This window comes from Brugia malayi, assembly GCF_000002995.4.
Source record: "Brugia malayi strain FR3 genome assembly, contig: Bm_v4_ChrX_scaffold_001, whole genome shotgun sequence".
Taxonomy (NCBI): Eukaryota; Metazoa; Nematoda; class Chromadorea; order Rhabditida; family Onchocercidae; genus Brugia; species Brugia malayi.
In genome coordinates, this window is record NW_025062479.1 from 21,884,446 (window position 1) to 21,910,300 (window position 25,855).

Below are 25,855 nucleotides of genomic sequence, written 5' to 3' on the forward strand. Positions count from 1 at the left end.
AAAATTTCTTAGCTTAAAAAATTTTAATTCTTTTATTACTAATTCCACATTTTCATAGAATTTAGCTAAATTAATTGTTTAAAAAAAAAAAAAAAAAAAAACTTTTAAATGATTCATTTGATTTTTAAGAAATGAAAGTATTGTATAACTTTCTCGAAAAGAAAACCATTCCTTATCTTAATAATTTGTGTCATAAGTTAACATAACCAAACAAATATTGCTTATTGAAAATATTTGAATTATTTATTGATACACTTTATAACAAAACTAAAATGTCAGAGAAGACAACTAGATATAAATAAAAGCTCAAACTATCAGTTAGTTCACTATCGATCCAGTAAATAAATCCAGAAAGAATTTATGGAAGTTGTATTCTTTCATGTTACAAATGATGGCGCTGTCTGAAAATTGTAAAATTCATTAGTGTATATAATAAATAATAATGTATTTTGAGTTTGAATCCTAGAAATGAAACAGTAAATATTTAACAATACTTGTCTAATTCATCATTTCATTCAGCTAAAGTAGGAAAAAATTTCTTTTTCAGGAAGTTTGAGAGTAAGCATAAATTAAAGATAGGAAAAAGGAGAAGAAATGAGGAAGGAAAAAGAACAATGAAAGCATTTTAAGTGTTCTTTTTCATTCTGCAAACTCTTCTGCACTATTTTTTATATCTCAAATTTAATCATTAAAAATTGAAATCATCAAAACGACCAGATATAAGAGAAAAAAAAAAAAAAGATACGAGGAAGATGTCAACCTGATACGGAACAACAAGTTTACATTTGATCTCGTCATCTAGAGTCATCCGGTAACCACCTTCTGATTCACTGATCAATGGTCGAAAAGCACCAAAATCAGTTCCACCTTTAAGGTAGATATCTTGAACATTGAAAAGAAGTGGCATAATTGATTCAGAAGCGCGATCAAATACTCCAATATCATTTCCGGAACCCTAGATAATCAAATTTTTAATTCTGATTTTAAAAGAAATGGATTCAAGTTTATTTAACAAAAAATTTCAATTTCTTGTATGTATCATAGTATAATTCAACAGGTTACATTTTGTTAACTAAGGATACCTGAAAGTTAATAAATTACTAAATTACATTTTGTTAACTAAGGATACCTGAAAGTTAATAAATTACTAAATTACATTTTGTTAACTAAGGATACCTGAAAGTTAATAAATTACTAAATTACATTTTGTTAACTAAGGATACCTGAAAGTTAATAAATTACTAAATTACATTTTGTTTCAATTCTGTGTGACATAATGTTCAATTTCGATTAGTTCAAAAATTTATAGCAGAAAGAATTTTAGAACCTGTGCATTGGCTATGACATTTCGTCGTCTGTCTATGATTGTACTGCCAGCTTTTTCGGTAGATGTCGGCGCAAATTGCCGGCTGATGAAACCGTGAGATTCTGGATCACAACTTGGCGACATATAGTCCAAATATTTCACATGTGGCGTCTAAAATCTTACAGCAATTTTTGAATGACGTTTAATATCTGTGTATTTCTCTTTTCAGAAATGCTTTTAAATAGAATTTATAAACACAATTAATTTATATTCAAAATTATCAAAAGCTTATTCTATTTAACTTTCTGAAACAATTTTAAAATTGCAAATATGTTTATTTATCATAAATTATTACTTTTGTAAGAGGAAACGTTTTTCAAAATTTGGTTCAAAAAAAAAAAGTGAGATATTAGAAAATATAGTGGTAATTACTTTTGCAGTAATAAATTTTGCAAAGAAATTACCTGATTACGAATTTGTCCAAACAAAGTTTCCGCATTTTGTGGCTGTATTGCACCTTGCATTAACTTCGGAATGAAACGATTACTTTCTTTGATCTATAATAATAATAATTTCAGTTAATTTATTCAAAAATTTATGTGTAAATTCTCAAATGTCTAAAATAACTCTGAAGTTTCAAACAATTTTGTTCAAAAATTTGTGAAAAATTTATGTAACTTATGTTCAAATTATAAGATTTATCAATACAAACGACGAAAAAAAAAATTAAATTTTGATTGTATTTCAAATTTCATTAAAACAAAAATTTTTTGAAGAAAATTTCATTATACCTTAGACTCATCAAATTTATGGTTGTCAATAACATCCGATACATTTCTTCGATAAGATCCGAAAGGTAGCATACCGGAACGATTATCGCCAACTGCCTGTGAAAAGAGTGGGATGAGAGTTTCGGAATGAAGATCTCCCTGAAATAAGATAAATCAATTTTCAATTTTCATCGAAAATACTAGAATAATCTTTAAGATGAAAAAATTAGGTGCATAAATTATTTTTGAACTAATTTTTTATCATTTATTCAGCATCTGATCTGTTTATATCACAGCAGTGCCGTATGTCGGACTATAATTTTTTTTTTTAAAAAAAAAAAGGAGAAATGAAATCTCAAATAAAATGGAAAAGTGTTTAAAATGTTGGATTTATTAGATAGGTAAGGGTTGATCAAAGTATCAATGGAAATTATCAGATAACATCCTAATACATTATTCTCGATAAAAAAAAAAAAATAAACTAAAGAGCTAAGATTGAAAATGATGTATAATTAATTTTTTTTTTTTTTTTTTTTACCTCATTTGTATCAAAATATTATACTAAAAATCGGAGTGATCATTATGAATTTAAATTAATTTAAATGCAACAAAATATGAACCCCAATCATCTTATCATTTCGTAAGAATATTTTTAATTAACATTCATAAATTTACGATGCATACCTGTACTAAGTGCTTGGAACCTTGATCAACCTTTATACTTGCACCTCGGGTATGTCCAAATGCTCCCATACCTTCTTGTGTTTGTAGTGCGGGTAGATTTTCCCATGGTATTTCGAATGGAATAAAAACGTCTCTTGAATTCGAAAATTTTATGATTATTCATTATTGGCTATATTGTTAAAATTTAGAAGAAATATTTTACGAATTTTGAATGTCTGTTAGTGATGAAAACGGAATTTTGCTTTAAAAGTGGAGACCGGAAGAGGAAAAGATTAAATGCGTACAAATGTTGCGGTTTTCTAGCATATCGTTTTGTTGGTGGAATTTTTTCTTCCTTCAGAATATCGGCCAATTTCTTTTCATCCGGTGGCATCTCATATGGTTCTGGTGGTGGTCTAGGTGGTGGAATCCATTGTGGTTTCAATTTTTTCTGCAAAATTCAATAAACATAGAAAGTAAAATTGAAAAAGGACAAATTGTTGAGGAAAGCAGAAGGAGAGAGAGAGAGAGAGAGAGAGGGAATAAGAAAAAGTTTAAATATTGACAATGACAAATTGATTTGTTTATAGATTGGATGGAAATGATAAAATGTTTAATTGAAATATGAGAATAACTAAGGAAACCGGAAAAAAAAAAAAAAAAAAACAGAGAATGAAGGATATTTGGGGAGAATGGGATGATAAATAAACAATGCAAATTTCGGCATTGACCTTTTTCTGTTTCGGTTTCTTCTTTGGCGATACATTTTCATTGTTTTCAATCTGTAAAATTATTTGATTAGTTAGAAAATGCTAATTAACGCAGTCTTTAAAATTCATTGTTAGTAGTATTTAATAGATAGAAAGGAGGAAAATTCAAATTTGGTGCAATAAAAAAAATTTTATTTAACGATCAAATAATTTTATTGTTACTCATTTTGAGTGTTATCTGACGATCTTACCTCATTTTCGATGGGTAATTCTGGAACAGTGAAGCTTGTTTCGGAGACCTCATCCGGTTCCTCCGATTCATCTTGTTCCTTGTCGCTCGGTTTTTTCTTCGGTAGAGGTAATGTGGCGTCAGTTTCTGGTTCAGGACTGTCTTCCGTTAATTTAACCTTGAGGGGATTTTTAGGTTTGATTGCCTTTGGTTTTCCAGATTTAGCGTTAGGTCTCTTAGGCTCGGGAACAGAAATCAGTTCTGGCTCCAACTCTTCATCATTAGGATTTTCTGGCTCTTCTTCAGATGTGGCATTTGGTTTTTTAGCTTCTATCTGTGGTTTTTTCTTCGGCTTCGATATCGGAAGAGTTACATCTGTTTCAGGTTCCGGACTACCCTCTGTTGGTTTAACTTTCAAAGGTCTCTTTGGTTTTGCACCTTTCGGATCTTTCAGCTTAATATCAGGCTTTTTCGATGTAGGCGCCGAAATTAATTCTGGCTCGAATTCCTCGTCATCCGGTTCTTGTGGTTTTTTCATCGGCTTCGATATCGGAAGAGTTACATCTGTTTCAGGTTCCGGGCTACCCTCTGTTGGTTTAACTTTCAGAGGTCTCTTTGGTTTCGCACTTTTCGGATCTTTCAGCTTAATATCAGGCTTTTTCGATGTAGGCGCCGAAATTAATTCTGGCTCGAATTCCTCGTCATCCGGTTCTTGTGGCTTGACACCTGGTTTTTTCTTCGGTTTTGATATCGGAAGAGTTACATCTGTTTCAGGTTCCGGGCTACCCTCTGTTGGTTTAACTTTCAGAGGTCTCTTTGGTTTCGCACTTTTCGGATCTTTCAGCTTAATATCAGGCTTTTTCGATGTAGGCGCCGAAATTAATTCTGGCTCGAATTCCTCGTCATCCGGTTCTTGTGGCTTGACACCTGGTTTTTTCTTCGGTTTTGATATCGGAAGAGTTACATCTGTTTCAGGTTCCGGGCTACCCTCTGTTGGTTTAACTTTCAGAGGTCTCTTTGGTTTCGCACTTTTCGGATCTTTCAGCTTAATATCAGGCTTTTTCGATGTAGGCGCCGAAATTAATTCTGGCTCGAATTCCTCGTCATCCGGTTCTTGTGGTTTTTTCTTCGGTTTCGATATCGGAAGAGTTACATCTGTTTCAGGTTCCGGGCTACCCTCTGTTGGTTTAACTTTCAGAGGTCTCTTTGGTTTCTCACCTTTCGGATCTTTCAGCTTAATATCAGGCTTTTTCGATGTAGGCGCCGAAATTAGTTCTGGCTCAAGTTCCTCATCATCCGGTTCTTGTGGCTTGACACCTGGTTTTTTCTTCGGTTTTGATATCGGAAGAGTTACATCTGTTTCAGGTTCCGGACTACCTTCTGTTGGTTTAACTTTCAGAGGTCTCTTTGGTTTTGCACCTTTCGGATCTTTCAGCTTAATATCAGGCTTTTTCGATGTAGGCGCCGAAATTAGTTCTGGCTCAAGTTCCTCATCATCCGGTTCTTGTGGCTTGACACCTGGTTTTTTCTTCGGTTTCGATATCGGAAGAGTTACATCTGTTTCAGGTTCCGGACTACCCTCTGTTGGTTTAACTTTCAGTGGTCTTCTTGGTTTTCTGTCTTCCGGATCTTTCAGCTTAATATCAGGTTTTCCTGATGTGGGGGCTGAAACTAGCTCTGGCTCAAGCTCTTCATCATCCGGTTCCTGTGGCTTAATACTAGGTTTCATCTTGGGTTTCGATATTGGAAGAGTTACATTTGTTTCAGGTTCCGGACTACCCTCTGTTGGTTTAACTTTCAGTGGCCTCTTTGGTTTTGTACCTTCCGGATCTTTCAGCTTAATATCAGGCTTTTTTGATGCAGGGGCCGATACCAGTTCTGGCTCGAGTTCCTCATCCGATTTTTCTAATTCTTCCTGAGGTTTAACATTTGGATTTTTGGGTTCTACCTTTGACTTATTTTTCGATTTTGGATCATCTTTTGTGGATTTCACAGGTTCCTTCATTACTGACTGTTTCTCTGATGTTTCTGCCGGTTTCGGTTTTTTAGTAGCTGGTGATGAAACTTTTTGTGGTTCTTCAGGTTCTCCTAAACGTTTAGTTTTTTGGTTTTCTGGTTCTTTGAATCGAATATCGTGGCTTGGTTTTGGAGGCTTTTCAGATTCCGAAACTTGTTCAGGCTCTAATTCATCCTCATCTTCAAAATCGGTATCTGATATCTCTTCCTGAAAAAGCAAAACAGTTCAGAAATGAACTGAGAGGTGAGCTTTTTTGTTTTAATCGAACTATTATCACAGTTCTTCATTTCATGCTTACAAATTATAAAAAACTTAAAATATTTTAATTTAAATCCTTTTCCTAGGAAACATGAAAAAGAGAATTTTTGACAAAAAGAAAAAATTTTTGAGCCCAAAAGTTTTGAGTGATTTCAGAAGGAAATAATCTTGCGGTAACAAATAAAATATTAAAAAAATTTAAGATTGTTTATTATTAGAAAATATATTGAAATTGAATATTTAATATTGAAAAAATTTAAGATTGATAAGTAAAGTTTAAAAATGATTTCATTTTCATTTTAATAAATTTTTTTGAATTTTATTTATATTCCATTCTCATTGAAAGGAATCATAACAAAAATGAAATGCTCACTGCATCTGTTTATACTTTTCATGAAAGTAAATACTACAAGTAATAATAGTAAACATGTACATATCTAATAAACATGTGCTAAAATCATTTACAACTTTATGCATTTATAAAGAAAAATATTCAACGTTTTGCATCAAAATGTAATTTGTTTGCATTAAAACATTATTAAAATCTAAAATTCAAAAAGTGCATAATTTGTCGAAATTGCAATTAGACTTTCAGTAGTTTTAAATTAAATGAAGTTATTTGTTGTAAAATTACAAACCTCAACATCAGGCATTATGATATTATCATCTTTATCATTAGAAGTAGCATCTGGAGTTGATCGATTTCTCTGAGATATCTTCGGAAGATCGGAACAAGGAACACCTGGCGATTTATCAGTGAGTTTTTGTGCAGGTTCACAAACAAGTTCACATTCCATTTCCTCTTCCTCTTCTTCATCTTCAAATTCCACATCCGATACTTCTACCTCAAATATTTGATCTTAACGATTAAATAATTATTCTAGAAAAATAACGCATGCAAAATCCTAATTATCTTTGACAAATCATACCAAAGTTAGTCGAGAATTCAACATAAATAGTATTGTTTACTCAAAATGATATAAAGATAACTAGTATTAAAAACTGATTTAGAATAAGTAATGAAATTAAATTTATAACAAATAGAATCTAAACTTTAATTTTTTCTCAGATAACCTGAATTTTTTGGATTGTAAATTTGGATTTATTAGATTTTTTTTTTTTTTTTTTGGCATTAAATTAACTCAAAAATTTAGAAGTTACAAGTAAGATTGGAATTTAAAAAAATAAAATAAATTGAGTTAATGAAACAACAACAATAAAAAAAAAAAATGAAAAACCTCTTCTTCGTCGCTTCCAACCATTGCTTATCTGATATTAGCTTCTCACTTTAAGAATGCCTCCAGCTCTGCCTGATGATTATAAATAGCACTTTACAACAATTCCAGCAGTACAAGCAGCAGCTGCGGTAGCAGTGGCGGTAGCAGCGGCGGTAGCAGCGGCAGCGGTATCATCTATGAGCGCAAAATTGATCTGTGCTGACAGCTTCACCCTCATTTCAGTCTTCTACTTATCCTTCCAAGAAAGTAAGACTTATCTTGCAAAGTTATACTTAGATTTAAGGTCATTCCAGTGGAAGAGTATGTGGTCACTCATTTATTTGCACATTTGACGATTTCAATGGTCAGATTTATCTGTTCCAATTTATTTGTTTATATTTTGTTTTCATAAAGTAACACAGAGAATAGAATTTTAATGGTGCAATGAACTGATTGCAAATTGTAATATTTTTCTTCTCTTTCTCGATCTTTTATAACTGTTAAATGTCAAAATTTTCACAATGCTTAAAGAAATGAAATCATTCACCGTGGAAGTAAGATATTAAGAAATTTTGATCTGAAATATTACTTTTTTTTTGAAAGGAATTGTTGAAATTAGCGATGATAGAATGAAATGAATTGTAATGTTATCACAGAGATCACTAATCATATCATATCATATCTTATCAGCAGGAAGGAAGCTGATAGAGAAAGATAAACTATCACTCAAAAAAGGTTCATCGTTGCATCATATATCATATTTCAATTTCATTTACACTTATTTTCGTTTCAAATTTCTATGAATATGATATGACATGACATATCATGATATGATATGATATGATATGCTCTTTTATGTCTGTTCCATCATATTTAATCATTTCTTTTTTCCAAACAATTCTACAACATTTCTAACATCTCATATCAGTTCTTGCAGATCTTTCAGAAATATAAACAAATTACATTTAATTTCTTTTATTATTAGATAATGTTTACTTCAAAAATTTGTTATTGAAATTAATTGTTCTGTGATTTTTTATTTTTCATTTTTTTCATTTTTCATTTTTTTTTTTTTTTGAAATTTGTAAAAATTTGGAAATAAGTTGTTGAGAGTGAAACATTCGTTTCCAATTCATATGTTATAATTTCTATATAAATTATTTATTCATAACAGGTTTCTTTATAGAAATTTATGTGATTGATCAAATTATATAAAACTTTTTTTTTTTTTTAAAAATCTTAATGGAGTGTAGAAGAATTAAATATTAACTAGAGAAAAAAAAATTAAAAAAAAACTACCCTTGCAATTAGATTAAATTTTCGTTTTAGTTTACCGAAAAGATTATAAAATGAAAGTATTATTATTCTTTCTGAAGAAAATCTCTAACAAATAGCAATATCACTAGTTAGCTCTTTATTTCGATTTTTAGATTATGATTTTTAGTCTTTTATTTCATTGTTTAAAATTTAAGAGAAACAAAACAATAACTTCTATGACAATAAAAACAACAACAACAACAATAACAAAGGGTTTAATATTACCACCAATATTACTGCAACCAAATCTATAACAAAGGGTACATTCGGTTTAAGAAAATTTTAGATTTTATTAAAAATAATTTTTTGTTGTTTTTTTTGGATAAAAAAAAAAATCACTTAATTATTTCCTAAATGAACAAATAATTACAGGCAAATTATATTGTTATACTGTTTAATGTTATACAGTTCAATTTTTTTTTTTGACATAAAAGCAAAAAAGAAATTTAATTTTCCAAATAGTTAGGATTATTGCAAAACGAATTGAATTATTTAGCAGCGTTGCAAGTAAGGTAATTGAAGTAGTTCAAACTTTCAATAACTTATAGCGATTGTCGTAAACAATCATATCTGTCCTTGCTATGACAAAAATTTGCGCTGCTCTTTAGATTTCCTGTTTCTTCATAAAACGTTGAATATAATAAACAATTTGAATGTTCAGCATTTACTATCAATTATTTCATTACTTTGATAATTTTGCAAGTTTCATTTGAAAAAAAAAAAATTTGTTTTTGAAAAAATTTTAAGAAAAAGTTTAGCAATTGCTAAATAAGCTTAAAAAAGTGTTAACTAGTTGAGAAAAATTTTATTTATAGTATTAATATCGAATTTTTTTTGGAAGTACAAAAAATATGAAAATGTTTTCAAAACATATATTATTGGGGATAATGGAGTAATAGTTGAAAGTGAGTGATTTGTTCATTATTTAAAATAAATGATTAATCAGTCAATCAATCAATCAATCAATCAGTCAATCAATAATTCGTTGAAAGAAAATAGATTTCAGATTATTTATTTTAAATGATCAAAAGAAGGCGAAGGACGATGTCCAAGTTTAATTGTATTGGCCGAATATAGTCATTTACTACAGATAAACTGAAAATTAGAAATCAAAAACTTAAAAATGCAAAATAATTATTAATATTTTTAAATAAAGTAGTATATTTGAATCAGCTATTTGTTTCATAAAATTTTGTTGCAAACATTTATGAAAAAAAGCATAAAAATTCAATTAGTTCATCTTTGTTTATTTTTTGTTTAGTCATTTTACAATTTGTGAACTCTAAAATATGTTATAAAGATGTGAAGCGAAAAGTTTAAATTTAGCATATAAAAACTATTTCCTTTTTGCTACATAATTTCGACAAAGATAAATATTTATATAAATTTAACAAATTTTTTCCCTTCCTTACACAAATTAAAAATTCGATGTGATTTGGAAGTAAAAAGGTTAGCATTTCCGGTAAATAAAATATTAGTATTTGCAAGAATTACAATATTCTTTATTTTATATTTTAAATTCAAATTTTTGAGAGATGCTTATATGCCACTTAATGATAAGTAATCGTGGATCAATAAAAGTACAAGGAAAATGTTAGATTAATCTTTTCTGGTGAACAGCTTTGAAAAAAAGCTTATCACTTCAAAGAATAGGATAAGAAAACGGAGAGAAGAAAGAATGTGATAAGAGGAAAATTCATTGTTTTTAAATAAATTTAAAAAAAAAAAAACCAACTATTATTTCATTCAGGAAAGGAATGAAAATAAGGGAAAGTCAATAATTAATAGACTATTTTTTATAATTAATAATTAATAGAATACTATTCATGTAATTTTCATTTTTTTTTTTAATTTTTTAAATTGAAATGAGTGAATTTTTTTTTAAAGGCATTTCATTATTTTTATTAAATATCCCAACGTTAACTGTTTTTTAGATTGAAAAAGTGATAAATAATTAGTTGAAATTTGATAAAGTGCAATGGATGTCATTAGAAATGGAACTGTTTGCATCCTTATTTTTTGATTGTTATTTTTTTTTTTTTTTGGAATTATTGTTAATAAATTTCTGAAATGCTATAATTTTCACTTTGATGTGTGAGATTGTAGGGTGAATTTCAAATTAATTAGAGAGATAGATCGTAGTTTTAATTAATAAGAGACTAATTTAACACATTATTGTTATTATAGACCATAAATAAAATTATTCATTCCAGAAATTTTTGAAGGTTATAATAAAAAAAAAAAAAAAAACATTTAGATGGATAATTTTTGTAGTAGATAAGAGCAGAAAATTGTCAAATTTAAATAAAGTTGGTTAGCAATTTTGCAAGTGCTAATTGCAAGGGTAATCAAATAATTTAACTAAAGAAGTATTTATTTAAAATAAATTCTAATTCAAATTTATGGCATTTTTTTTTCAATTTGTGATCAAAATGGAAGCATTTCTATCGAATTGTCTCCTTTCATTTCTGGCTCAAATATTTTGATTTTACTATCTTATTCAACCACTACTTACAGTTAAATTACTTAATTTAAGCAATAAAATAAACAATAATTAAATTAAATGGAGAGTTCTCTTAAAATTTTCATCTTTAAAAGTGCATGCAATTACCACCAATGCAACCGGATTAAAAAATAATTTATTTTTTAGTTATCAATAGATTATAACAACTAAGAATTTTGCTACTCTATTAAAGAAAACAATGAGTTTTTATATACAAATTGAATTTTATTATATTAGCCAATTATTATTTCAAAACAACGCGATTTTGTAGAAAAGTTTTGTAATGTAAGAAGGCAAATTGTCAGTATTGATCTGTTTATTTGATATTTTACAATAGCAGTGATAAAATCTTATTGATCTGCTTATTTGATATTTCAGAATAGTAGTGATAAAATTTTATTGATCTATTTATTCGATATTTTGGAATAGCAGTGATAAAATATAATGTTAAAAATGTATTGTGTTCAGTCAGTGATCAGTGGTTCCCGTTCTACTTGAGCTTGCATTGCTACGTTTTGCAGTTTTCGAGTGCTGTTGATCAACATTATACGTTTGAATTGGAATATTTCGCGTCGGAGTTACTGGTGGAACATTCTTCTTCCGAGCTTTTATTTCTAGAATACCATTTTCTGAAAATTTATAATCTTTAATAATTTTTCGACTTAATTATTTTTGATTGAATGTGACAGTCTTTAGTTATGTCACAGTAAGTGTATGCAATTCTTATCAAACAAAAACTCTTCCTCAACAGTATATCTGATTACCATATTATATGCCTTATTACCGTATGCCTGATGGTTAATATGTACGTTTACTATTTATATGCTTGAATACCGCATGCCTGATTACCATATACTCGATTAAAATATGTGATTGCTATTCATGTGTCTAATTACCGTACGCTGATTAACATATGCGATTATTACTTGTGTCTAATTACCGTACACCTGATTACCGCACACCTGACTACCGTATGCCCGATTAATATATCTGATTACCATATCAAAAGGGATCGTTTTTCCTTTTTACCTCACTGTTTTTTTTATAAAGAACCTTTAAATTTCTATCAAATTGCAAAAGTAACCTTTCAAGTGAGAAGTTAAAGTGGTTTTATCGACGTCATCAGGCAACGTGAATCGACGAACGAAGTGTCGTTCAATGAAACCATGCTGATCACGTTGCTGCTTTTGATGTCCTTCAATTGAAAGTTCACCGTGACGTAGATTGACTTTTAATTCGCTCGGATGAAACTGTGACACATCCATTTCAATAACATAATTTTCCGCATCGTTTGCAACCTGAGAAGAAAGGAATATGTGAAATTTTCACAAATATTAATTCATTTCTATTCATTCATCAAATTTTAACCTTACTTTGAGTGATAATTCAATATAAAACACCAATAAGAGGCAAAAAATATAAGAATTTAAATTATGAAATTTTCTCATTGCAAAACTTTGTCCTCCAATTTTGAGCGTTTAATGAAATTCAATTCAAAAATTAAAAAAAAAAAAATAAACAATTTCTTATGAATCTGATTTAAATTCTAAGAATGCAAACCTGTCTAAGTAAACCGCCAAAATTGCATTGATATGATGGCGCGTTTGTCGTTGAACCGTCCCAGCCTATTCCAAATTGGCGGTAATGTTGCTCTAAGCCATGAAACAGGTTTTCAAACATTCGTCTGACTGTTTCATTAAACGACATGAAATCGGCATCATTGAAACATGATCGATGACCGGAAGGCCGAATATCGCGGTGCTGTCCCGGTGGATTCATCAGTTGTTAATAGTTATTCAAGTTTCCAATTAACCTACATTGAATTAAATAATTTTATAAATTAATTCCAAAAAAAAAAATTGTTATGCACAGATTGAAAGAACTAATTTCATCAATTTTAAAAAGAACTTTCCATTATCAATCTATCCATATGTTTTAAAACATTTATTATTATCCATTTATTTTCATACTTTAAGTTTTTTCCATTTTGAAAGTTATTTTCACAAAAACATGAATTTGATGACAGCTCTTATTGAACTACGATTCTTACCACTCCATCATTCACAGATGATTTTAATAATTTACCTTTAAGTTAATTATTTCTTAAGGTAACCACTCAACTAGAAATAATATTAACAAATGAATGCTACAACAGTAAATTTTCTTTTATATTCTTATCTGATGACTAAATTATACAATTTTTTTGCATTTATCTCACCATTTTCTTCCATTTTTGCATCCAACTTTTTCTTAATATTATTATCTGTAATTTCGTATTTATCCCAAATTTATTTCATTACAAACGGGCAAAGTATCACAGCTTCATATTCCCTTTGCAATCATATATGAAATAATTTTTGACATTAATTCTAAATTATTACTATTATTCATACAAATTGTAATTATATCCTGAAATCCTATAATATGAGTGTAAGCTAATGTTATAATTACACGTTTACTTATCGAATATTTTCTCGAATTTCCTGGTGCAATCGTAAAATGTTAAAATGCGAGAATGTCAACTCATATATCAACCACGTATGACAGAGACGTGCATTGCATCTTAACATCAAACTCTCTGACAAACTAAAATAATCAAACCCTCAATTCGTTCAATGTAAAGCGTATTCCACGTCCATTGTGCTATGTATTCCACTTCTTATGTGCTACATATATTACGGGCCGTACGTGTAAACGTGACATCAACTTATAAATGATTAATTCAGTCAATACTGAATATGCAAGCGTACAACAATTTCATTCATTTTTTGCAACTCTTAAACAATTCCTTATCAAACGTTTATTAATATTTGAACAACTGAATATTACGTCATACTTTGACATCAATTTCTTATGTTATTGAATCTCTGTCAAAGTATAGAAGAAGAAAAGTAATAGAAATGAAGAGTTTATGTTTTCATTTCAAACTGATGAAATAATTATGATAAATAAATGCTATGATATATGATAATTAATAAATAAACAAAATTGAAAACTGCAAAAAAAAAAAGAAAGAATTTCGGTTACTTTTACAAACTTTCAACAGTAATTTCCTTTCAAAATAAAATTATCAACAATGATATATCAATTATGAATTGAGTAATTAATTAAAATGAATTTTACTATCAAAAAACAAAATATTACAAAAAAGAAAATATACTAAAAGCAAACTGAATGAAAATTATCTAAATGACTGGGAATGCTTTGCTTATTAAATATCATCTTTGCATCATTTGACATTTGACATTTGACATAGCCAATAGTATCACACAGCCAATAATGAAGCCAAAGGATAAAACAATAAAGGAAGCAAAAATTAATGATAATCATTTCATTGGCATTTTAATTAAGAAAAAAAAAAAAGATAATTAATAAATTGAAAAGATGAAATTATTTTCATTTCTCAAAACGAACTTATTATAATATTAATTATCCTCACATTTCTCATTATTGATCTATTCAAAAGTGTTAATCAATCAATTTTGATAGCCTTTTAAACCTTCCAATAAATCTGGCAATTTTCAGTAATATTTCTTTTATCTTTGACCAATTTGCTGCCAATTTCTTTACAAAATCTATTACCTATATATTTTGAGTGAAAAAAAAAAAAAAAAAAAATGTAATATGATAAGTAACACTATTAAGTATAATCATATCTAAAATTATTATCATAAAACAGAATGATGTAATTTTCATATACAATTTGATTAAAAAATTTCAGCACATAATCTTTCCTTAACACAAATTATGATTTATAGTTAAACTCAAATTTAGCATTTATTTGATAATTTTGAAAGAAACATATGAATTTTGCTAATAACATTAGTACTTTAATAAAAAAATTGAAGTGAGATTATTTTTTAAGAGATGAAAGACACAATCTTTTTCAAATCTTTCCTAATTTTCTACAAAAAATTTTTGTCTAATCTAATGGACAAATAACTTTAACGGTCTGTTAATAAAAAGTAAAATAATAAAAATGAAATTAATGATAGATTATCAAAACAAAACAAAATTAAAAAAGAAAGCATTCAGTAAATTACAATTAGAAATTTTCAATTGAAAAATTAACTCTGAAAATCTTAGCAATTTAACATCACTTTAAGGGAAATTCAGAAATTACAAGATAATACTTACCTTCACCTTTTTGCGTAATTCAGTGAAATGACGAATTTGTACAAATGGAATCGCTTTCAAAATAATCTTAAAACTTTAATCTTACTGAAATTCAAATTTTAGAAAATGAATTAACTCAATTGTAACAGCCAGAAAATAAAGTGTTAAATCTTTAAATATCATTATAAACACACAAATATGCTATATCACATCTGAACACATTTGAAATGAATAATAATAAGAATTCATAAGTCTTTATTAGACTATTGAAAACATTTTTATAATTTATTGAATTTTAAAAGATAAATAAATTAAAATTCCTTTTTTTTTTTTTTTTTGAAATATCACTGTAAATTAATTAATTGAATAATACTTTTGTATGCGAATTAAAAAGATGAATCGAAATTATAACGATATGATGGATAAAAGTTGATAAATTTTTTTCTTTCTAGAAAAATTGTTTGCTATTTCTTTCATTTTTGATATTTCTGTCATTTAAGATTTTTTTTCAAAACATATTTCTTACAAAGTTAAGAAAAATTTTAGTCATTCATTATTAATAAATAAAGAAGAAAATTATGCAAGCTTATATGAAAGGAAGAAATTTTCGGTTGACATCAAATAATATACATTTGTCACATTACTAAACCATACTTGAACAGAAAATTGCTTATCATATGTGTTAAATAACTTAAATAATGGAATGGTACTTGAACCATTTCAAGTCTTCAAACAATTTTAAAAAATGAAATTCATTGTGAATAACTGATGTGAATAGTGTCACAATAAATTTGAAACAAGAAACTAACAAATTTGTTATTGAAATTAATCGTTTCTTGAAATAATTGTTATAAATAACTGATTACAATTGCTATTTTAAAAAAGAAATATCAAAATAATAAAATTAAACCATTTTGTTTCAATTACTTATTTCAATTTAAAATAGTAAATTAAATTTTAGGCCTTTTTTCAAAACGTTCACCTTGCCATCTTTATTTATTATTAGTGATAAATCAGTAAGATCTAACTTACCTATTCCTTTACACTTACTTTTCTCTTCATTACTTACATCATTTCTTGCTTTTCTCAAAATAATATATTTAACAGCATTTGATATATCAAAAAAAAAAAAAAAACAATTTTATTGATTTGAAATCAAATTTTTAAATTGCAAACTAATCAATCAGTAAACTAATTTAGAGTTCATATCAAAAATAGATGCAAAAATGAGATGAAGTTAAATTTTGGAATTAATCTGCTAGAAGTTTAAAATAGTTCAGTTAGAATTTTACAGAAATGAAAAAGTAGATCTCAAATTCTATACTTTTTTTTTCGTAATAATTTTTTTTAATATTTTTTTTTTCTGAATAATTTTTGAACAAATAATAATTATTCGTTGAGAAAGTTTGTTAAAATAATTTGGTTTAATTTCATTTCGTTAACTCTAAATTTTTTTTTTGTTCTGCTAATCTCTCATTCAAATTGATAATTATTTCAAATGTTACTTTAAATAGTTAGTTTAGTTAATTTTTTAGCACTAATTTTGAAATTAAAAAAATATCGCATTCCGTTGTTTTTTTTTTGTTTTCATTAAATTACTTTTATATCAAACAACAAAAAACAAATAAAAATTTGCAATTAAAAGAACCATTATTAGACAATATATTTCATTTATATATTTAACTTATTGAACACATTTTAGAGTTAATTTTAGTTTTCATTTTCTCTGTACTTTTCTCATTGTTTATTTTTGTAAACCATTGTAGCAAACTTTTTTGTTGTTGTTCTCGCTGCAATCGAATTGCTCTAATCATTTCTTCCATAAATTTTAAAGTTCCATCATAATTTGGTATTGTTATAGACAACAATTTGCAATGTGTACCAAACAAATTTGCCACATTTTGTCTCTGAAAGAGTAATCTCAAAGTAATCTAAATTCTTTTTTATAATCATTACTCTTTTCTAACTTTAATTTTTGCATCAATAATTCAACGATGGATCAATCATTAAAATAATAATTGATTTTTTTGATATTATACTGATCATAATATGATTAGGCAATATAATTAGCATCAATCAATTTCAAAATTAGAATTTTATCCAATTTACTTCTTCATACTTGCTAAAAGTAATCTTTAAAAGTTTTAACATTTTGTGGAATTACTTTATACTTTGTCATTTGTCTTTTCATTAATTGCTTTATTATTGATATTCGTTGCTTAATATTTCAAACACTACAGATAAGTTACAATCTTTTATTTTTACTTTATCGATAAGTAATTCATTCGTCGATTTTACAAATCTTAAATAGTTTTTCTTTTTTTTTTTTTTTCAACTTATTTTAGAAATAAATCATTTAAGATAAATTAATTATCCATTTCATTGGTGACAATCTCTGCTAGCGTTTTTATTACAGGTTAAACAAGTAATTGGCTTACTTTTACTGAAGTTTATAACTTTACTTTCAGATTCTTTCACTTGTATGTGGCATTAGATTGGATTGTCATCCTACCTTACAAATTATAAGTGTTCATTTGTAAAATTTTCATCGTCTGATCGAGATTGTCACATAATGTTACTTAGCTTTCAAATCTGCGACATTAATTATTTGAGAAATTTTTCCTTCATTATTTTAATTCAGTTAATCTTTCAGACTAGAATAAGCAGTATTCACTACTTTTGCACTATTTCGAATTTTTTGAAATTAATTCGTAAGCATTAAGAATTGATAAAATTATTCAAATTATAATTGCTATTGTTATCATTGCTAATATTATTATCAATAAAATTTGACAAAACTGTGATGCAATTATGAGTTAATTCAAGTAATAAAAGTATTCAACCTGAATTGTTGTAATTTTAGTACTTCCATATCGCTTATAATTATTTTTGTGATTCAAATCCATTGCAGTTTTCGTTCTAACTGCATTTTCAACCATTAATGGATGCACTGAATTCGACTTATACTTTTGAGATGCCAATGGAATTATTGGCTCTGGGCACTTTTCGTCTACATCCTCATTTCCAATTAAAAGTATTGGTGGCTATAATTGTAGTTCACAATTCGCTTTTTATACAACAGTGAGTTTGCAAATTAATGATTATATAATTTTAAAAAATTCCTAAAGTATTACTTTAGGAATTTTATTTAAAATTTTATGGTTGAATAAGCCAATAATTGATTGAAAAAAGGATGGAAATTTGAATTTTTCTTTTGTTGTAGATCAATTGTATAAGTTAGTATTGGAAGAATTGGAAATGCCAAGCAGTTAATTTACCTTTGAAAATTGCAAAATATTTTGTTGCTAATAGCAAATATTTTTATTATGGCTTTTTTTTTTTTTCTGTTTGTCAAAATTGTTTCAAAAAATTTTATAGGGGGAACAAATTTGAAAAATTGTAAGCAAAGTTCAAATATTTATATCTAATATTTAAAAGCTAAGTTAAGTGATTAATAACTAAAATTATCATAACTTGAAATAAATGTATTATTTAAATAACTAAAACAAGCATTTGAACTTTGAGCTTTATGATTCTTAACTCAAAATAATATTTTCATACTTTTGTTTTAGATAGAAATCAAAATGATACCATAGAACGAAAAGAATATCAGAAAAAAAAAAAAAAAAAAGGAAACTTCTAGATTATCATTGCTTTTAAAATTTAAATGTAATTAAAAAATTTTAAATGGTGCTTGATTTGTGAGACATTTTGCTATCTTTAATGACAATTCTAATGATGACAATTTGAAAAGATAAGAAATTTGTGTGCATTAAGAAGCCATATGCTGATAGACTCATAAAATTTTTAGATAGCTAACATTTAAAAGTTATCATTTAAACTGTGATCATTGCTCCCTAAAAATATTTTATGTTGTCAAAAAAATTTTTTCCTGCTATTAACATAAAGAAATTATTTTAAGTAAACAATAATAGCTAATATTTTCTTGTACCGAAATTTTTTGAAAAATTTCAACGTATAAATAGCATTTAATTTTCCTTTTTTTTTTTTTTTCAGGAGATAAGCAGCATATTTTATCAGTATTTTCAATTATTAGAAGCATTTGAAAAATTGATCATTTCACCGAGATAAGCTATGTCCAACTAAATTAATTATTAACAATAATGAATTTGTATAATCTTTTCAAACGATTTTACCAAAAATTTTCTTCTCACTACAGATTTTTTTAATGCATCAAAAAATTAATTTTCTTAACTTAAACTTTTTATTATAATTTAACTATTATTAATTCTTAGAACTGAAATACCTTAATTTTATTTCGTATTATTTGAAAATCAAGTGCCACATCATGTAATTGATTAACCGAATTCTGTGATGAAATACGATAAAATAATATTACACCGTGTGCCTTACGAATTGACATTTGTCGTGCTCCTGTATGTTCCTAAAATTGTTAATTTCAAGATTTTTTTTTTAAAATGATTGATGTAAATTTTATTTGAAATTGTTATTTACTTACTATGCCTGAATCGATCAATTCAATGTTAGCCTCTGAACCATCAACAATATAAGTTAAATAGTAAGTATCTTGATAGTTAATATGTCTTTCACATTGTACTGCTGTTGATTTAATCTTTTCTAGCTGTAATTCAAAATTTTTAAAATTTCAAATGCAGAAGAAACAAAAAAAAAAAAAAAAAAAATTGTAGAAATGAAGATCATTTAAGCAATGTATAATAATATATTATCTAATCGTTTTTAATAAATTCAATCCAATGGATTTTAGTAAATTAAATATTTCACTATAGTGAACAAAAAATAGTCATCATTATTATTATCATCATCATCATCATAATTTCCTAAAACTTCTTACAATACAAAATAATAATAATAATAAGTAAATAAATGAATAAATAAATAAGTAAATCAAATTTTACCAGTTCTTCTTTTTCAGATGAGCCGATAAAAACGATTGTTAATCCTGAATTTTGTGCCATTTGATAATGTTAACAAATAAATCAGTGTGTAAGTAAACAAGTTAATATTTTCTATTTTCTCGTCTATTTGTAATATTGTTGACTTCCTAAAATATACTTTATTATTTCTTTCATATAATCATATATTTTTTAAATAAATGCTTTCAATTGTTAATCTGTAAGAGAAAAAAAAAAAAAAAACGATGAGTTAAATAAAAATTCTATGAAAAATAATTATTTCATAATGAAGAAAAAATTTTATACAGTAAAAAAGAGAGAGAAATTGAACACAATTAGGTATTTTTTATTGTTGAAGTAATAAAATTTCACTCCAACTTGTTAAATACAGAATGAAGTTTAAAGATTAATATCAAAATATATAAATTGAAATATAAATCTGCTAGCAATTTAAAATGGAAATTCTTGGCGTTAGCAATAACAAACAATTTCTTCTCATAGTGTCATTTCTCAGAATTTGTTAGTTGGTATAAAAATTAATCTAATCTAATTAAATGACAACGAAGAGATGATAAAATTATAATATGAATGAAACTTAAAAATTAACACTACCCAAAGGGAAAATATTGAAAAGATAGAAAGTAAATTATTGCATAAAACTGAGCAAAATACAGGTAAATAAATATTAATAAATTTTTTTAGTAGGTAAATAAATATTAATAAAAAGTTTTATAATACAAAAGTATAACTATTGCAATAATTGCTAATGTGAAACCGATTAAATTTAATTTGAAAATTGGCATTCCAAATAAGCGTAGTTTATGGTTAACGCAGTAAAATATTTATTTTATTTTTTTTTTTCACACAAAGAGCAAAGATTTAACAAAACAAAGATTTTTCGTTTTTTCGTTTTTTTTGAGAAAAAGTTTTACTGCAATTCTTCTGAAATGATTGGAATAAAATGAGCAAAGAATGGTTGTAAAAAATGAATCATTGGACACTAAATCAACGTAAATTGTGCTTGAATTTATACAGAAATTTAAATTTTTGAAAATTCTTTAATTTCAGTAAAATTTTCTGAATTTCTTTTACAATTTTGGAAATCTTAGTAATAATTTCCTTTAATTTCATTCTTTACTTAAATACTTTTATTATCGTTTCTTCTTTATCACTTACTCATCGAAATGTTATAATCATTTTTATTTATTTATTTATTTATTCATCATGTGGAATATTCTCGATTATGAATCATTATTAACTTCTTCATTCATTTAATTTGAAAAGATTATGAAGTCAATAGAACTATCATTAATAATGTCCATAGCTGAATAATCTTAACCTTAAATTTTATTTTCCTACTTGAAAATTTAAAAGGATACCCTGTCGAGAATTAGAAATTTTTCCCGAAAATACATTAGAAAAAATTGAAATAAGTGAAAAATTTTTTGAATAATAATAATAATTGCTAAGGAATATTTGGAAAATAGAATGCATAATAAAAGGAGCTGAGAAAGTACAGTGGTAATTCACTACGGTCACCACGGTAACTCATTGCTTATAATCAGTTTTAGTACTTAATTAATATGGAAAGTATATCTATAATTACTTCTCAATTCTAATAAATAATAATTATTTCTTGTTTGGAATCCATTTGTTGATCACTTTGAATTGAGGGAAAATTTTAAAAGAGATTTTTAATTCAAGGAAATAAGAAAATTACAGACACAAAGTTGAAATTATCAAATGAAATCAGTAAGTTTATCAAATTTAGTATTCACTAATTTCTTCATCCGATTATCTCTCTCATACTAAGCAAGCGTGGGATTAAATTTTCATCTTAGGCTACGCTGTCATAATTGCAGTACGCGACATGGTTGCAAACAATGTAAAGTAATTGTTTCATGAGGAACTGTAGGGGTGTGTTGTGTTTAGTTTGGTAGGGTCACGTTGCGTGACCTTTTAGTAGCTAATGTAAGCAGTGAGGTGATTAAATTCATTGATCTGATAACATAGATCGAGATACTGCTGAAATATCATATTTGTCTCTGATAAGTTTGCTAATTTCGTTATAAGTTTAATATGGAATTCTCGAATTCGTTCATTTTTTATCTTGTATTTCATGAAGCAATGGACGATTGTTGAAATGAACGAAGTGTTGATGATCCGTTCTTCAGATATGGGTGATGAAAACAATGTTAATCCGATTACGTCTATAATTATTGTTGCTGATAAAAATCGATGTCCTCGTGGATTCAGTCCGGTATGACTCATGCATCTTTAAATTGAATGCAAGAATTTTATCTTATGTTTTTACGTCAGGTTATCACTCATATGAAGTAGTTCAGCCCTTATTATTATCCTTATGATTCCTGATTGTAGCACTGAATCTGCCAAGATGTCAAAATTGCAGCTTTTCAAATTTGGTTTAAATTAATCATGAAAGATATATTTAGAACCATATATTCATTGCCTATTTATGTGCTCATTTGTCTCAAAACTAGGCGTGATTTAAACACATCCGTTGAGATTAACATTGACATAGAGCTGGATTAGCTACACTTTAAAAAAGTTGTGATTTCTATTACATATTAAGGCTTTATTTATGTATTTTTATTTTGGTCGTTTCTTACATCCACTTTATTTCATTTTTGCTCATTCTGACTTCAGATTACAAAAACGTTCGACGAACAAAATGATGCTGACTTATGGAGGGAAAGTTCATTCAATTTTTTTAGTCGACCTGTACGATATTTGGCAATCACTAGAGATACTCCTCAAAACACAGTATGTTTTTAAGGTTTTGGAATTCCAACTAATGCAGCTAGGACATAGTTAAAACCAATTTCCAGCAGTGTTTCTGAAAAAAACTTTGCTATTCATATTCCTTCGTTGAAAGTTGATTTGGTCTTAGAAGTTTTTCAGTTCTTTAATTCAAGATTTCATACTTCTGTGATGAAGTATACGTGTTTTTATTTAATATATCACAAATTTTTTTTTCCCTCTTTTTTTGCTCTTTTTTTTTCAGATTAGTACACATGTAGTGACAGATTTATGTGTCGTAAAGGACTCCGACCCAATTCCCATGGGTTTTATCGCCATCGATTATACGGCAGATTCAAGTAAGTTATTAATACAGAATCACTGGGTTTAATTCTTTTCGATTCTTTGAGAAGTATAGTGCAGTCTTAATATTTTTCTTAGCTTATTATTGCTATTTGTATTTTGTCAAAATTATGGTTCACGAAAAATGGTTTGCCAGAACCCTGTTTTTGGATCTTTGAGTTGAACTGGAACAGTTTTTTCTTTTTTTTTTTCCTAACGTAAAGGTTGATTTTTATTCATCTGCTGGGTTTGTATTTCCGAGTATTGGTTAGCAGTGAATGGTGTACTTTTTTCATATGCTTTTAAAAATGTTGCATCAAACACTGTTTTTTTTTTTTCGCTTTTCATTCGTAAAGGAAAAACTCAAAAAATATTTTGCAGAGGAAAAAGCTTTACGCAAAAAATATCTCTGTGTGCGCACGGTAGCTCGAGATGCTGTTGTTGACGCCGTTGGAGAAATAGTTTTGTTAAGTAAGATGAGGAAGCCACCCAAGAATTATTCATCTGCTGGGTTTGTATTTCCGATTATTTACTATTTCTCTAATTTCGAAAGTGCTGTTTGAAGTTACCATCATAAATTGATTAACAAGAACCACGTAATGTTAGAGTGCGATTCTCTAAAGTCTGATTAACAAGAATAATTTATTCATACATTATTTTTTGATTATGTTCTTCATGCACTTACATTTCATTGTTTTAGCTGACTTCTTCTGAATAAAAACTTAACCCTTCATCAAGTTTGTTATTAATATTTGAAAACTTCCATGTGACATCAGATTTTGCTTTTGAGAAACATAGATTTCTCAATAAAAATTATTCCTTCAGAAAAGTCCTTGTCACGCAAAAAAATCTGACTACGTAATGTTAAAGTGCGATTCTCTAAAGTGCCTGTTTGGAATAGGGGTCTAAAATTTCTCATTTTTCTAATTTGTTGGTCTAATCGAAAAATTCCACTTCATTCATAATTTCTGTTGGCTTTTAATATATGATATATGTGTCACATGATATATTGAAAATCCGATGTTTTAATTTTTTAATTTCAGTGAAATAGATGGCATTTTGGTATGCTTCAAACATATCGTAATTCCATCATCATTTGGTGTCGCAATACCTCGTAGCAGATCGTAAGTTATTCACAACTTGATATTTTAAATATCTATTAACTAAGTATACTTGATGTATTTAAAATAGCTTTGTTGAATGATTCATAACTTTATCTTCGACTGGCAGTATCCAATTCAGAATAGTAAGCCTTCTTACTGAGTTTCAAGTTAAAACATTGCTTTTAAGTATGCTAGTTGCAGCACAACTTCTGTATTATACCCACCCATTGAGACCAATGAATCCCGACATTCCACTCCTGCGCTGGACAGAACAAAAATGACTAGTATTACAACAAAAAATGCTTTAACTATAAAAGCGGGTGTGAAACGAGGTGTGGAAGATGTTCCTTTCAGATTGAATCCTCAGGTGGAAAGCATTTTAGCTAAAAATAAGGTAAGATATTTGTTATTATAATGGGAAACATTCAAATTTTTGTCGAAAAGAATGCTTTAGAATCTTTTCTACCCTTTGCCTTTTACTTGAATTTTCTGTCACTTTTTGGTTGATTTTATAGTTATATAATAAGCATGATTTCTTGCGATTAAATTGACCGTTAAAAGTATCTATTCATTCTTATTGAAATGCAGTGATGAATACTTCTGGCATATATTCTAGCAGATATGTGTTAGCTTTATCTAGTTTTTGCATTTCCTATGCAAAATAAAATGTTTAAAGGATATAGTAGAAGACCATGTATAATTATAACAGTTTATTTCTTAAATTAAATTCCTAAGTTCCAAAGTCATTGTTTATATGTTTGTTAAGTGGTGAGTTTTAAAGAAATTTTCAGTTGGAAATGTTACCGGAATTAAAGAAATGTGATTCTGAACAATTGGATCGTGATTACTGTTATTACTTTACTCTAGAACGAGCAATGCTTTCTAATTCCTGATTCTTGATGGTATGTTTTCTATAATTATTAATTTTATTGTTAAAATATTTGCATGTCTCATCATTGAAATTATAAGTGAAACTAGGTATTAAACGTCTATGACTATGACTGGCTTAATTTCAATTCATTTTTACGCAACATATATTACATCCTAAGAGCGAAATTCGAAGCCTTTTTTACTTATTGTCTCCTTAAATTTGTTTCTTGGATTTCGAAATCATTTGTGAGAGTCATTGGTCTTTTTCGGAACTTGTTGGAAATCATTGTTTTTCTGACTTGCTTTGCTTTAATGTCTTGTTAGTGGTAATTCGTTTCATTTCCTGTCCTAGACTTTCTCATTTCAAATAAATTTAAGCTCGCTAGATTACCAAAATAGAAGACTATGATGTGATTCATTTCAGGTGTTAGTTGACTTTCCCAAAGGACGTTTTGGTTGGATTGATTATATAAGTTAATATCTGAATAGATTAAATTCCAATGAAATTTTGACATTTTCATTGCTAAATAGAACGTATAGGTTTTTGGTTCAATGAAGTAAGAATTTTCTGAAGGAAAACAATTGATATAAAAGAGAAACATGCTGAATAATAAAGAAGATTTGACTGATTCTTACTTTAGCTAATTGTACAGTGCCAAACGTTCTTATTTGTGTTTTATGTTTATGCTTTGTGGATTATTGTTTCTATGTTTTTTATAACTTCTTTCATCATTTTTATTAAAATAACAGTAGCCGTTACGCATTTCATACATATTGGT

General features: G+C 27.4%; 4 protein-coding genes across 5 annotated transcripts; 1 reads left to right on the top strand and 3 right to left on the bottom strand.

Annotated features, from left to right (window-relative positions):
• Positions 1-377: 377 nt before the first annotated feature.
• Bm3817 (I-connectin, putative) lies at positions 378-7,215 on the bottom strand (the record flags this gene model as incomplete). Its single annotated transcript, XM_043075710.1, has 11 exons — positions 378-401; positions 761-955; positions 1,328-1,477; positions 1,771-1,863; positions 2,098-2,235; positions 2,761-2,893; positions 3,045-3,190; positions 3,471-3,521; positions 3,701-5,902; positions 6,592-6,798; positions 7,192-7,215. The coding sequence occupies 11 exons, from the start codon at positions 7,213-7,215 to the stop codon at positions 378-380; spliced, it is 3,363 nt and encodes a 1,120-aa protein (XP_042931644.1).
• Positions 7,216-11,458: 4,243 nt separating this feature from the next.
• Positions 11,459-12,769, bottom strand: Bm9311 (Hsp20/alpha crystallin family protein; the record flags this gene model as incomplete). Its single annotated transcript, XM_001895178.2, has 3 exons — positions 11,459-11,619; positions 12,075-12,288; positions 12,551-12,769. 3 exons carry the CDS (start codon positions 12,767-12,769, stop codon positions 11,459-11,461), a joined length of 594 nt encoding a protein of 197 aa, XP_001895213.1.
• Positions 12,770-17,922: 5,153 nt separating this feature from the next.
• Bm9310 (Uncharacterized protein) lies at positions 17,923-20,064 on the bottom strand (the record flags this gene model as incomplete). The annotated part of the gene is made up of 4 exons (XM_043075711.1): positions 17,923-18,150; positions 19,374-19,511; positions 19,587-19,709; positions 20,005-20,064. The coding sequence occupies 4 exons, from the start codon at positions 20,062-20,064 to the stop codon at positions 17,923-17,925; spliced, it is 549 nt and encodes a 182-aa protein (XP_042931645.1).
• A 2,056-nt stretch (positions 20,065-22,120) lies between these two features.
• Positions 22,121-25,099, top strand: Bma-mvb-12 (the record flags this gene model as incomplete). Of its 2 annotated transcripts, none has more annotated exons than XM_001895297.1 (7): positions 22,121-22,261; positions 22,669-22,785; positions 23,027-23,120; positions 23,485-23,614; positions 24,147-24,227; positions 24,408-24,600; positions 24,998-25,099. In XM_001895297.1, 7 exons carry the CDS (start codon positions 22,121-22,123, stop codon positions 25,097-25,099), a joined length of 858 nt encoding a protein of 285 aa, XP_001895332.1. The 2 variants fall into 2 exon arrangements, with proteins under 2 accessions (XP_001895332.1, XP_042931646.1); XM_043075712.1 differs by having other exon boundaries at positions 22,178-22,261.
• Positions 25,100-25,855: the final 756 nt, after the last annotated feature.